Source organism: Lissotriton helveticus, chromosome 8 (assembly GCF_964261635.1).
Source record: "Lissotriton helveticus chromosome 8, aLisHel1.1, whole genome shotgun sequence".
Classification (NCBI taxonomy): Eukaryota; Metazoa; Chordata; class Amphibia; order Caudata; family Salamandridae; genus Lissotriton; species Lissotriton helveticus.
In genome coordinates, this window is record NC_136069.1 from 534,511,509 (window position 1) to 534,525,917 (window position 14,409).

The window sequence follows — 14,409 nt, forward strand, 5'->3', positions numbered from 1 at the left end:
GGTGTGTGTGTTAGTTGGTGTGTGTGTGTGTTAGTTGGTGTGTGTGTTAGTTGGTGTGTGTGTGTGTTAGTTGGTGTGTGTGTGTGTTAGTTGGTGTGTGTGTGTTAGTTGGTGTGTGTGTGTTAGTTGGTGTGTGTGTGTTAGTTGATGTGTGTGTTAGTTGGTGTGTGTGTTAGTTGGTGTGTGTGTTAGTTGGTGTGTGTGTGTTAGTTGGTGTGTGTGTGTGTTAGTTGGTGTGTGTGTGTGTTAGTTGGTGTGTGTGTTAGTTGGTGTGTGTGTTAGTTGGTGTGTGTGTGTTAGTTGGGGTGTTAGTTGGGGTGTTAGTTGGTGTGTGTGTTAGTTGGTGTGTGTGTGTGTTAGTTGGTGTGTGTGTGTTAGTTGGTGTGTGTGTGTTAGTTGGGGTGTGTGTGGGTGTGTGTGTGTGTGTGTGTGTGTGTGTGTGTGTGTGGGTGGGTGTGGGTGTGGGTGTGGGTGTGTGGGTGTGGGTGTGTGTGTGTGTGTGTGTGTTAGTGGGTGTGTGTGTGTGTTAGTGGGTGTGTGTGTGTGTTAGTGGGTGTGTGTATGTGTGTTAGTGGGTGTGGGTGTGTGTTAGTGGGTGTGGGTGTGTGTTAGTGGGGGGGTGTGTGTGTGTGTTAGTGGGTGTGTGTTAGTGGGGGGGGTGTGTTAGTGGGGGGTGTGTGTTAGTGGGGGGGTGTGTGTTAGTGGGGGGGTGTGTTAGTGGGGGGGGTGTGTTAGTGGGGGGGGGTGTGTTAGTGGGGGTGTGTGTGTTAGTGGGGGTGTGTGTGTTAGTGGGGGTGTGTGTGTTAGTGGGGGTGTGTGTGTTAGTGGGGGTGTGTGTGTTAGTGGGGGTGTGTGTGTTAGTGGGGTGTGTGTAGTGGGGGTGTGTGTGTTAGTGGGGGTGTGTGTGTTAGTTGGGGTGTTAGTTGGGGTGTTAGTTGGTGTGTGTGTTAGTTGGTGTGTGTGTGTGTGTTAGTTGGTGTGTGTGTTAGTTGGTGTGTGTGTGTTAGTTGGGGTGTGTGTGGGTGTGTGTGTGTGTGTGTGTGTGTGGGGGTGGGTGTGGGTGTGGGTGTGTGGGTGTGTGTGTGTGTGTGTGTGTGTTAGTGGGTGTGTGTGTGTGTTAGTGGGTGTGTGTGTGTGTTAGTGGGTGTGTGTATGTGTGTTAGTGGGTGTGGGTGTGTGTTAGTGGGTGTGGGTGTGTGTTAGTGGGGGGTGTGTGTGTGTGTTAGTGGGTGTGTGTTAGTGGGGGGGGGTGTGTTAGTGGGGGGTGTGTGTTAGTGGGGGGTGTGTGTTAGTGGGGGGTGGTGTGTTAGTGGGGGGGGGGGTGTTAGTGGGGGGGTGTGTGTTAGTGGGGGGGGGGTGTGTTAGTGGGGGGGGGTGTGTTAGTGGGGGTGTGTGTGTTAGTGGGGGTGTGTGTGTTAGTGGGGGTGTGTGTGTTAGTGGGGGTGTGTGTGTTAGTGGGGGTGTGTGTGTTAGTGGGGGTGTGTGTGTTAGTGGGGGTGTGTGTGTTAGTGGGGGTGTGTGTGTTAGTGGGGGTGTGTGTGTTAGTGGGGGTGTGTGTTAGTGGGGGTGTGTGTTAGTGGGGGTGTGTGCGTGTTAGTGGGGGTGTGTGCATGTTAGTGGGGGTGTGTGCATGTTAGTGGGGGTGTGTGCGTGTTAGTGGGGGTGTGTGCGTGTTAGTGGGGGTGTGTGAGTGTTAGTGGGGGTGTGTGAGTGTTAGTGGGGGTGTGTGAGTGTTAGTGGGGGTGTGTGAGTGTTAGTGGGGGTGTGAGTGTTAGTGGGGGTGTGTGAGTGTTAGTGGGGGTGTGTGAGTGTTAGTGGGGGTGTGTGAGTGTTAGTGGGGGTGTGTGAGTGTTAGTGGGGGTGTGTGAGTGTTAGTGGGGGTGTGTGCGTGTTAGTGGGTGCGTGTTAGTGGGGGGGGTGTGCGTGTTAGTGGGTACGTGTTAGTGGGTGCGTGTTAGTGGGTGCGTGTTAGTGGGTGCGTGTTAGTGGGTGCGTGTTAGTGGGTGCGTGTTAGTGGGTGTGAGTGTTGCACAAACGTTTTAAACATTGCCGCTGATAAGTTATCATAAGGTGAGCACAGGTTAACTTTTGTATGTTTGTGACTTACCCTGATTAGAGTGGTGGGTTCTGCCTGGTTGGGGTGCAGATCTAATCCAACCAGAAACCCCCATTTCTAACAGGGTGGCTAAACAAGTTTAGTGAATTAGGATTGCTGACAGGCTTTTATGGATGGGGTGATGGCCGCTTCTGTAAGGAGAGGCAGTTTGGATAGTAAGAGGTGGGGAGGATGAAGTTTGACAGTACCAGGATAGGCTAGGGTACATAGAGCAAAACATGCCGGTGGTAAAGTTCCTGGACCTGCATGGAAGCGGCCAGCTGTAGTGGATTGTGGTGACAGCATATGCATGTTCCTTTAATTCTGCAGCATGCTTGCTGACTGTTATTCAGCAAAGCATGCGCGCACTGTGTACATTTGTAATGTGCTCCAGGTTCTGCGTTCCTTCTCCATGGTTGCCAGCTCTAACCCCTTCAGTTGGAGTTGAGAACCTGTGGAGAGGGGGACGGCAGGACCTGGGCTCTTTCATATGAATTAAGAAGACTTCACGCATTTGTACTCCTCAGCCTCCGCCTGTAATTATTTGTCAGAACGAGTACATTTAAGGGATGCCAAGAAAAAAGGATGAGTAGGGTTAGTTTTGCTATGGGAGGTGTGGTGCAGGAGCAGCAGACATGCTTGGTAGGAGGTATAAGGGAAGCAGGTCCAGATTCCGCTGAGCCTACAGAGAGCTATCAGTGCTTGGGGCTACAGCAATGAATGCTCTGGGTTGAGAGACAAAAGTCCTGAGGTCAAGAATGGTTCTATATGTCACTGTGAACCTGAGAAAATGTAAGAAAATCATCACCTTTTTCCAGATCTTAACTGTTAAACCTCATGGCAAGTTATGTTGCATTAATTCTTATTCGTTTACCCTGTATTACATTTTGGTGCAATGAGGCACAAACACAAAGCCAAGATCTATGGCAATGGGGATGTAGAGGGATCCTTGGCATAAAGAACCTAGATGCATTACGTCTCACTGCACTTGCCAAAAAGAGCATCTCTTTGCCCATTGCCATTAGCGGAGTGGCGGACGCCTCCTTTGAGTACATTACAGGGTCACCAAAAGTAAAGAAATGAAGATACAGGTGCATTGAAAAGTACACACTAGGAAGTTTAAATAAGCTGTTGATTGTCTGTCACTGTGGATACTTACATCATGCTCTCAATAGCAATACACAAGTAGTCCATTAACCTAAACTGTATGTAGAAATTGTCCCAATACAAGCTCAACCCACAAAGATAATGATACATGGCTGCCTACCCTTTCATTGTCGTTTTGTAAGTTCAGCCTACATTTGCATTGGTCTTACCTACAGTGTGGATGGTTTTCTACAAAGTGGGAGACCAATTTGGAAGGAGAGAAACATGTACCTGTGAAGATAAACCGCCTGTACGAACAGGTTAGGACAGATACATGTTTCTGAATGCCATTCCTCGGGTATGCAATGCATGCTGTACCTGCATTGATTGCTAGTAAAGTTTGTTGAAAACATTTTCATCATAGAAAAACAGTTGTAACGCTGATAAGGGATAGCACAAAAACGTATTAATTTTGAAAAGATAATACTGCAAGACAACAGAGCAAAGCTAAAAGTTTTATCTACTGCACACCCAACTTTTTTGCCTATTCATGCGGCTGTTTGACATCGGTTTTCGTAAGGAAAGTACATTTCAGCAGAAAGGTTTTTATCCATTGTCACCGACCCATGCTTCTGAGAGTCAGCATAGCAAGGGCAGATGGGTGGCCTCCTGGAAAACAAAGCTTACAGCCCAAGTCTTAATTGTGAAAGGCTTAGGGCAGAAGGTGGGTGGTATACATCTCAAAAATGGATGTGGAAAAATTTAGAGGAAATTCCTTTCCTGGATGAATGAGCGAGTGTTTGGCGAAGTTTTTTTTTTTTTAACACTAAGGTGTCACAGTGAGAAGGCGCACCCTGCAGGGAGAGACTGTTTGAAGGTTCCTTCTTCACTCTCTCAAACTGTTCAGTCTCACATGACTATATAGCATAACACATCCTGAGGATTTATGCTTTGTAGTTTCACAAATTCTCTTTGACTGCCGACAGTCATCCTTTATTTAAATGGCACTAGACCACTCCAACGCAAAACCAGTAACATATCTACAACCTTATTAGATCCCTTTACAGTATGCTGGCCCCACTATTGACCATCCTTCCCTTCAAAAAGTCTTACAACCAAAGAAGCTCCATCTCAGTCCAGACTGTGAAGCTTTGGAATGCAATCCCTGCATCGCCACCAATTTTGTAGTGTTAAAACCTGGCATTTTATGCCCAGGATCACTTCCTAAAAGATAAGGGGTACACACATGTATGACTGCCTCTATTCCCTCACTTTTCTGTTCATTACGAAGCTAGTGATTTTATTAAATTTGATTATTCATGTTCGATTAATTAAAATCATTACATGTGGGCAACCGGGATAACACCGTTACCCATAAATAAGGATTGCTAATCGATCGTTAAAAACCTCCTAAAAGAATGTAACGTACAATCATTAAAATAAAGTTTTTGGAGGAAGTCACAGCACACAGTTAGCATCTTTTAAAATAGTGCAAAAGTGCAATTTGAACGCTCCATAGGAGATTATAAAGCTCATTGGGTTTGTTGGAAAAGTACATCAGGATATGCATCTCGTCTATTGCAGATAAATACTTGGATGATCTTTTTCCAAGGGTTTGGCGAGGTGTGGGCAACAGCACAGTAGGTGTAGCCGAGACTCAAGATGATATTCACATAACCTGCATGATAACTGCCCTTTCCTTCCGGCCCAAAGCGGATTAAAGTCGTGAATTGGAAGAGCTAGCAGTCTCAGGTAAGATATCAGTTTACTGCATCATGACTGGGACAAGTTTCTGATCCTGGTGTACCACACCAAACACCACCCATGTAGGCTAAACAATCTAAACCAAATTAACCATTCACTCCAAAAAGGCACATAGGACATCAATGTTAATCAAGGTGCTTAGCAACCTCGTCTTGGGGACAATGCGCTATATAAATTCAACATCAGAATACAATACAATGTATTGACTTAACACTTGCATATTCCTTAAGTACATTATTTTCATTACTAAATGAAGCAACTGGCAAACACTTACCATCATCTTTTCGAAAAGTGCTAGAACTTCTTTCTCGGATAACTGTTTGGTGGGTACATCATCCATCTCTTGTGACACCGTAGGCCATTCACTGTTACCAGTGAAATGTGCACTTTTCACAAGCGGCAGGTGCGGCCTATCTTTCTTGGTTCCTGGCATCCGAATGCTTGCAAACCGATCCAACTGTGGAGGCAGACGGAGAGTAAACAGATCACAGAAGGGCCGTTCAAGTCCTCTACAAAGTCTAACATACGTGTACATTTTAGGCCCTAAAGTTTAGAAGTATAAGAATAGAGAAATGCACCAATACCCTTGCTAGCTCGAAGTGGCATTAATTACGTGCACATGTCCAAACGTTGAAACTGAAGATAAATAATATAAAGAATTCGTTCTTTTATTCACCTAGTCAGTACATTTTCTGTCACAGCCATACAGTCCGACCAGTTTCCGGGTTTTCTATTTTTATCAAGCTTAACAGAACTATATGATTAGATCATAGCCTATGACTATTAAATTCCGTTTTTGCAGGTATATTAGAATTGCAATTCTCCAATGTCCTGGAGCACATGAAATGGGGGTTCTTTAATGGGGGGGTCCCAGTGGCTTTTCAGACTATTTTGAAACCATGGTTAAAGAGCATAAAAGCATATTTGCAAAGGCAAATATGCTTCCTATAGATTTCCCAGGTCAAAGCATGGGTCCCACTAAGTGCTTCAACTGAGAACATTTCTGGCTTTCTTCTTCCTGTGGCGTTCACTGTTCTATTGCCCTTTTGCAAGGTTTCCTATCCAAACATCTTTTTACTATTGAATTCCGTGTTTTTTCTCGTTAAACTTGGATGCCTAATTTACTCAGACATATTATACTGAAAGGGCAGATCTACATCAAATAATAAAAAATTTTGAAATCAAGATTCATGGAAGACGCGCAAATGCACTGAACGACAAGTAAAACAAGCCAGAAAAATACTTATTAACTCTGAAGGGAACCTCCGATTTGAAAACCTGCCCCTGGAGATTATTATAGAATGAATAAAGTAAATGTCTCTTGAAATACTTTTAAAATTCGATCAGCGAAAAATTATTAAGTTATCAAACACAGTTTTACAACATTTTCACGCATGGAGCTTTACTTCACATAAAATGTATGATGAGTGCAGCCATAATATTACATAGAAAGATGACGAATGATGCCTCTAAAATCAAATCGAAGCACAGTACCTTTCTTTGGAGTGTGCATGTGAAGTCGCAGGCTTCCTGGCTCGAGGAGGCGCCAGCTTTAAAGTAGTTTGATTTTGACAACAGGATGAAGTGATGGAGACGTGGAATTCCATGGTGCACAATATTACCCTGGGACAGACCAGCACGGGTTGGAACTGTAATACAACCGGGGTTAGGCAGTGCGTAGGCCAGGTTTGGATTAGGATTAACAATCGGCCCGGGCACGCAAAAAATTGAAGTGGCCCACATTTGCATACGGTCTGTCCGCAAAAACTGCTTCGGCGAAATTTACTAAAATAGGAGGGTGGGGAGGTGTTTCAAAAAAAAATGCACGGATTAGTTTACACTTGTGAAACACACCTGAAAACAAGTGGGGCCACTTTTGCTCAGGCCCCCTACCCCTGCTCAATATGCATATATATATTTTAATGGGACGTTCAGCGAGAGAAAGGCAGTGCCACCTCTGCCATTGATAAAATGGAGGTAATGAACGCCCATCTACCTCCAGAAAGCCCACTCAGGCACCCACTGGGCCGCAGGCAACATCGAACAATGCAGAAACTGCCCAAATCGGCCCCCAAGATGCTCAAAAAAGCAGCACACAGCTGGAACAAGGATACCGGCCCTTCGGGCATTGCCCGGGGGCCTGCGTTAGCAATCCAATGCTGAAGTAGGCCTTGAGCCACCCTATCACTGGGATCACAGCATTGCAGCCCAGACAGTATGCAACCGAGACTGGCCTTATGGCCTGGTCTTCGTCCCGACTCTGCGTCCAACCCATCAAGAAGGTGCCAATTCCCTGCTCCATGTGACCTTTGGCGTAGGCAGGTGGGTCGGGTAAAGGCAGGAGGCTGCAACATATTATTTATTTTCAATTTCCAGGAGTTCGTCCCGCAGTGAAAGCACTTTTTAAAATGTTTGTATGCGTGAGTCTTTGTGCACTCACCTCCACACACACATTAAGCCGGAGGGTTTGGGAATGTTCCACATGTCCCCTTACGACACCTTTATTTTTATTTTCCAGGACTCGGGGACAGAGATCTTTAGTCATGACAGAGGCAAGATTGTGCTTCACGTCGCTGCCAGCCAATTCGAGCTTTAACTCTGAAAGCCCAGCTTTTGCTCTGCAACTAGGCAATAGGAGGAAAAGCTCCCTTGTCTTATAGGATTAGTTAATTTTTTACATTTGGATCCTCAGATCCTCCATGGGCAAACACCCCAACCACCTCTAACTTATGAACCTTTTCAAGCGCACTCCAAAATCTTTTGTAAACACAGATTCCTCAAACATCACTGACAGATTTAACTAAACCAAGCAAAAGCAATACCTTGAGTAAAGTTTATTTTGATGTCAAGTTTAGTGGAATTTCGTGGTGGTTTTTTTTTTGTCTTGTCAGTACATGGCAGGTGAATTGAGAAAAGTCACTTTTTGGAACCCCTTAACACTTGCACCTAGTAGGTCCAGAACAAAAGAGAAAGCAATTGGCACCAACACGATTTAAACGCTTAACATAAACTAACCTTCCACTGCCTTGTTTTCATCTGGGATATGATCTACCCCTCTTTAGATTCATGCAGTGAGGCAGGTATTTTTTAATTAATATGAAAAGGGCAACAGTCAATTTCGGTCAAAGTTGGACTTGCCCCTTTTTGCAGAGTCATCCCCAAACTGTTTGTTTCACCCTCTTGTTTTCTGAACCAGTTTTATGTTGCCTTCTAGGACGCTGGGCACTTTAACCACTGCTAGCCAGGGCTAAAGTGCTAGTGCTCTCTCCTCTAAACATGGTGAAATGTGCTTACACCCAATTGGCAAATTTAATTTAATTGCAAGTCCCACACAAATTGGTACTATGTGTTTCCAGGGTCTGTAAATTAAATTATGCTAGTGGTCCTGCAGCACTAATTGTGCCACCCACCTGCCTCAGGCCTGCCATTGCAGACCAAGTGTGCAATTTTAAAATTTAATTTTGAACTGTAAAATGAACCTTTTGCCAGACCTAAATCTTCCTTTTTGGTGCATTCCAGTCACCCCATGGAAAACCCTAAACAGTCTATAGAGCAAGGTGCAGTAAACTTAAAAAGTTGAACATGTACGTTTAACTTTTACATTTCCTGGTAGTGAATAGCTCCAACATTTGTGTTTCACTTCTGCAAGGCCTACCTTTCCCATAGTATAACATTGGGTTACCTTATTACGTTTAATAAGTGAAATTTTTCAATCAGGAACAAGAAGGAATGTCGAGTTTGGTGCCTAAAGATTTTTAATTTAAACACCTCTTTAATGGTAAAGTCACATTTTGAATCACAATTCTAAAAATGCCTGTTTTAGAAAGTTGGCATTTTCTTGTCACAACCATTTGGTTCCAGCAGCCTGTTCCTGGGTCACATGACTGGGTGTAGTTGGCAGTTGGACTTTTACGCCTCCCAGCAACAACTCAATATGCGGAGTAGGTGTGTCCTTAACTGGCAGGGTGGTGGGGCAGAGCTCGGCACAGCCCCACTTACAACTGCATGGGCTGTTCCCTGCCTTCTCACAGAGGACTTGTCACCACCGCATTGTTCATGCAGCCAGCTTGGGAGGCAGGAAACTTCAAGGGGAATTCACTAGAAACTTTATATATATATATATATATATATATATATATATATATATATATATATATATATATATATATATATATATATATATATATATATATATATATATATATATATATATATATATATATATATATATATATATATATATATATATATATATATATATATATATATATATATATATATATATATATATATATATATATATATATATATATATATATATATATATATATATATATATATATATATATATATATATATATATATATATATATATATATATATATATATATATATATATATATATATATATATATATATATATATATATATATATATATATATATATATATATATATATATATATATATATATATATATATATATATATATATATATATATATATATATATATATATATATATATATATATATATATATATATATATATATATATATATATATATATATATATATATATATAAAAATAACCCTAGACCCACTCTTCAGTACACTCTTGGACCTGTGTATACCACAGAGGATGGATTACTGTGCTGGTTTGTTGCCAAAAGTACTGCTAGTCTGCTGCCCTGCTTGCCGAGAAGTAAGACTGAACCTGCACCCGTCATCCCAGGCTGAAGAGACTCCAAAGGTCAGCTGACAAACCTCCTCTTCATTGTTACAGAGACATATGCAGCTCCAGAGGCCTTCCTTCATTTTCCCAGCTGACCTGCTGCTTGGCCCGCCCGAGCCTTTCAGGCGTCTGCTGGAGTGAGTTGCTGACTCCCAAATGATGCCCCTCAGCTCCTGAACCTGTGGTGTGGCATCAGCTGAACTCTCCAAAGAAAAGTCCTGAAGTTTCGGGCTCTTCGCGACCATAAATGGACCTGTCTGCACCAAGTTCTTGCCACACACGTCCGCCACCAATGCCAAGCTCCTGTAAACTCGACTCTTTGCGTCACAGCGACAACTAGCATCACCCGTCAATGCCAGATCTGCATTTTGCAGGACAGCAATAAGAGCTTGTGGTAACCGCCAACGAGAAGCAACAGCCGTCGACGATGTTCAACAGGATTTTTACGCTACAGAGACTAGTCTGTGATGCCCAGCCTACTCTTCGCGCTACATCGCCAACCATCTGCGACTCCCTTTCTGCTCCTTGCGAACCACTCCACCCCGAACAGAACTCTTCACCCTGGATTTTGGAAGGTAACTCAGTGAGACTAACTTGGTCCCTGTATCCGGCCCGCACTCCATCATGGTCATAAACAAGTGCCTTTCACCCAGTCTCGCCCGACCAGAAAATAGTGAGCGGTGTTTTGTGCTTTTAGACACTTTACTTATCTGAAATCTTTAAAATTGCATATCTCCGGTTCTACTGATTGGATTTTTGATGTTTTGGTCTCAAATAACTTATAAAATTTGACTTGATGTTTCTAAATTGTTGTGGGATTTTTCTTGTTTTGTATTTTCACTTTATTACTGGATACATGTGCCAAGCTACCAAAGGATCAAGCACTGGGTAATTTGGGGTTACTTGTGACGTCACCCTGCCCAGAATTGTGGTAGCGACTTGAGAAAGGTTTCTACTCCCCCCCCCCCCCTCACCACCCCTAACCAGTAACCCAATTTCCAACGGTCTATTAACAACAACTTCAAAATAGCTTTTGGTTGATGAAAACCGCCATGTAATAAAAATAGCCATCTTCATTTTTCAGCGTATTAAATAACTCCATCAAAATCATTTTACTGCATGCAGAATAGAGAAGATCAAGAATTCATTTTAGGGACCAAAATATAGAGTTAGCCTCAATGTGAGCAGGGCCCATCCAACCCTTAATTCCAAAATACCACGCACTATATTAATTGTGACTTCTCTCTGCCCACTTACCGTCTTCCAAGCATCATATTTACATGATGTTAAATAAATCCATTTGCTAAGTGTTGAGACAGTAAAGTTCCTCGCCCTGAGTGCTCCAGCTGTAACAAAATATGGATCCCTGGGCCGATATTTGTTGTCATAGACAAACATGGATCATGCATGCGTGCGTGCCATGTCATAGGTCTGTTTCACACATTGTGGTCTTGATGGACCAGGAAGGTTGCCCAAAGAACTACCCTCAAGGTGATGAAAGGCTACTGTTTTTGGAAGGGGTTAAGTAGCACATGCACAGTGGTGGCAGTATACCGTGATTAGTAGGATTGAACAGGCCTTTTTATCTGATTCACTGGAGTGAGGCCTACAGACTCACTCATGTAAATTTCCACTGCTCACACTTGGCCTACAGTTAGTTAGTATGGAGTGTTGTGCAGTGTGTGTGTGTGTGTTGTATGCATGTGATGGGTGAATGTGTGACTGTGAATGTACAATACATGGAAGATTCTGGGTTTAATTTTGAGAGACCCAGGGCGGACTGGAGGAGCATGAGATGGTAGAGGAATTGCCCTCACAGACAGATTTGTGGATTGCTGCATTCCTGTGAGCTAGGTGAGACACACAGTGGAGGAATAAAAGCCAGGTTATTCTGTACACTTCAAAGGGTGCTCTTTTAGTCACGATCAAAAATGAGGGGGAAGCTAGAGGGACAGAGAGGCTAGTCCAGCTACCGATAAGTAACTAAAATATAGTTTTGCTTCATGGATCTGGTGCGTATCTGTCTAGTAGGTGAATGGCCGAGGGGATGCTTTGATCTAAGTGGGACTATAAGCTCACCTTGACCACCGGCAGATTCCTGAAGCAAAACATTTGCCTCAATAATATTTTAAAACAGTGAATATCAAGTAGGTATAATCACCTTCTTATATTTAGCATGCAGAGTATTTGGGCACGATTAGCGACAAGAGCACTACAAGAGTGGTATCAAAGAGGTAGATCCTTGGTCCTGATGAAAAGCATAGGGGATGGATTGAAACATGTCGACTCTTAAGAAGGCAGGTACATAGTTATCCACCTTTCCCTCTCCTCGCTTTTAATCATACAGACTGAAGGCCAGAATAAATAATAATTTACCTACTAGCTTGGACTGCTAAACCTGTGCAGCGTCTGAGAGTCAAGTGCTGAAGCGGTACTTGGCCCAGTTGGTTAGGACCCATAGTAGGTTGGGACCCAGTACATCAGCAGTAAAAGGCCTCATCCTCCACTGTTGGGCCCAGTAGCTCCTGCTTGCCCCATTGCCCTAGCGAAGTGGTGGCACAAAGATTTTTTAGGAGCAACCTGATGGGAGTCCCTAAATGCAAACAAATTCTATAAATTGTGACCTACCTTAGTGCGAATTAAAAAGGCTTGCCAACTCTTCGGATATTGAAATGATGTCTGCATGGTTAATCAGAATTATCAACCTGCTGTATGCATAGGTGAACTGTAATGTGAATGGCATGCTAAAATATGACCTAATGAGGAGAAGAATGGGAAATTCTGAATGCGGACTATGTGTACGGAGTGTTAACTGAGCCCATACTTCAATGAATAAGGATTCCAGTAAGTTTCCAGACATCACTTTTTCTTATTGCGTCTACAGATTTTTTTTTAAAACCATTTTTTAACATTTAGCTAAATGTTCTAGCATGCGGGGACAGCCCATTGAAAATTAAAACTCGATTCAACACCGTGAAGAGCTCTGTGCAAGCCCTAGCCTTAAAGTGTGTTCTGCTGTTAAGTTAACCTGCCATATTTTCAGCTTAAAAAGGTCTTATGTTTCCATCTAATGTAGTTTGCATTGGTATGTAAATTCCCATAAAATATTTCCTTTACACGTGTTCGCCTTCTGTACTGACTTCATTTTGCAAAACGTCCATTTACTTCTAACTTTAGGGCGTGAATTTAAGTAACTAGGGATCCCATCCATCTTACATCCTTTAGATTCAAGAAACCCAAATGGGGTGGTAGCAGTTTCCTTGCTGGAGCCACTAGACATTGGAATCTGCTGCCTCCACATTAGATCTACATCATGGCTACAGGTTTTCAGAAAACTTCTTAAAACTTGGCTTTTCAACTGTTAACTTTCTTTTTCAAGCTGTCTTCCATTTACTCTGCTTAGTTTTTTCAGCGCCAAGACACCCTCGGCTATATATGCTGCGCTATATAATGTTTTTTTACATAACATCGGAGTCTCGTCAGAGTTGACCCAGTGCCACTCACAGGACACTCATCCGAATAAATGCATACCCTCACAATCAAGAAAGTATTATCGAGACATTTGTTTCCTTGGAATAAAAGTTCTAAACCAAAAGGAGACAACTTTTCCAAACGGTTGAGAGAGGACAAACGAGTATCAATGCCAGCAACATCACTCAGTGCGTAAATGCTCGTCATTGACATCTGCTTCACTCTACAGGTCACGAGTCTGAATTCCAGCTAGGCCTTCCAAGGTCGGTAATTCAACTGGGTAACAAACACCTGCTCATTATAGCATTGAGAAACATCAAAAGTGTATTATTCAGCGCTAAATAAAACATGTTAGTCGTATTATTAATATTGTTGTTGTGTGCCATTGAGGACATTTAGTACATATGTGCTGTTCTACTATAAAGGCGCGTACCATTCCAAAATGTGCAAATTTCACATAACACATCCTTGAAATCTAGTTCACTCGGGTACAGCTACGTTCATAATAATATTGCAGACGTACTCGTAGCTACCTATCACAGTCCTGAGAGAGGAGCTGGACGGAGCATTAGAGATAAAAGATAAGTGGGCCGGGTCCAGCCGGGACTCTGCACAGACCGTTCCAAAAAGCACGTGCTGAAACGGGTCCCTATCGGGCTCTACATTTTTGACGTCCCCCTCAGGGTCAGGGCTCGAGTCGGGGGTAGACGCAGGTACACGGCGCCCCCCCCCCCCTCTCTTTTCACAGGGTGGACGCCGTCCCCCCTGCAAAGAAGCTGGGCCCCACAGAAATATGCTGAACGTGTCCCGGTGTAATTTTCAGACACCGGGACACGTTCAGCACGTAACGTCATGAGGTCATTTGCATATTGGCAGTCCCCCACTTCTTTTTATAGGACTTGTAAACTGCCCAGAGTGAAGAAAAAATCGTAGCTCTGCAGCTGTACTACCCTTCATTGCCATTGAGGTAACTTAAAAGAGACTCGTTCTAGTACTTTCACAGTCTCATCATTTCAAAAATGAACCATTTTCAATACTGTATATAACGAAGCCATAGTTGTTGCTTATTCATCTTATGCAACTAACAACCATTGACAAAGCCAATAGTCCTGGCTTGTTGTTGGTGTAATGTCACTTGCATTATATATCCGGATTTAATGACAGAAGCAGCACAATACCAGTTGGGCGGCACACTATGCTAAGCACAGATTTTCAGCTTATGTGTTTTAGGCCACGCCCTTAATTACACGCCCCTCCCCTC

The 14,409-nt window shown here is 43.2% G+C and overlaps 1 protein-coding gene across 1 annotated transcript in view; it reads right to left on the reverse strand.

The window, feature by feature from the left end:
* The window catches only part of DIAPH3 (diaphanous related formin 3), a 2,176,287-nt gene that overhangs the window by 1,900,352 nt on the left and 261,526 nt on the right, over positions 1-14,409 (reverse strand). Inside the window, exon 3 of the mRNA XM_078657410.1 lies at positions 5,220-5,402. Coding sequence (XP_078513536.1) covers positions 5,220-5,402 — 183 coding nt within the window. The remainder of the gene's footprint in view (positions 1-5,219; positions 5,403-14,409) is intronic.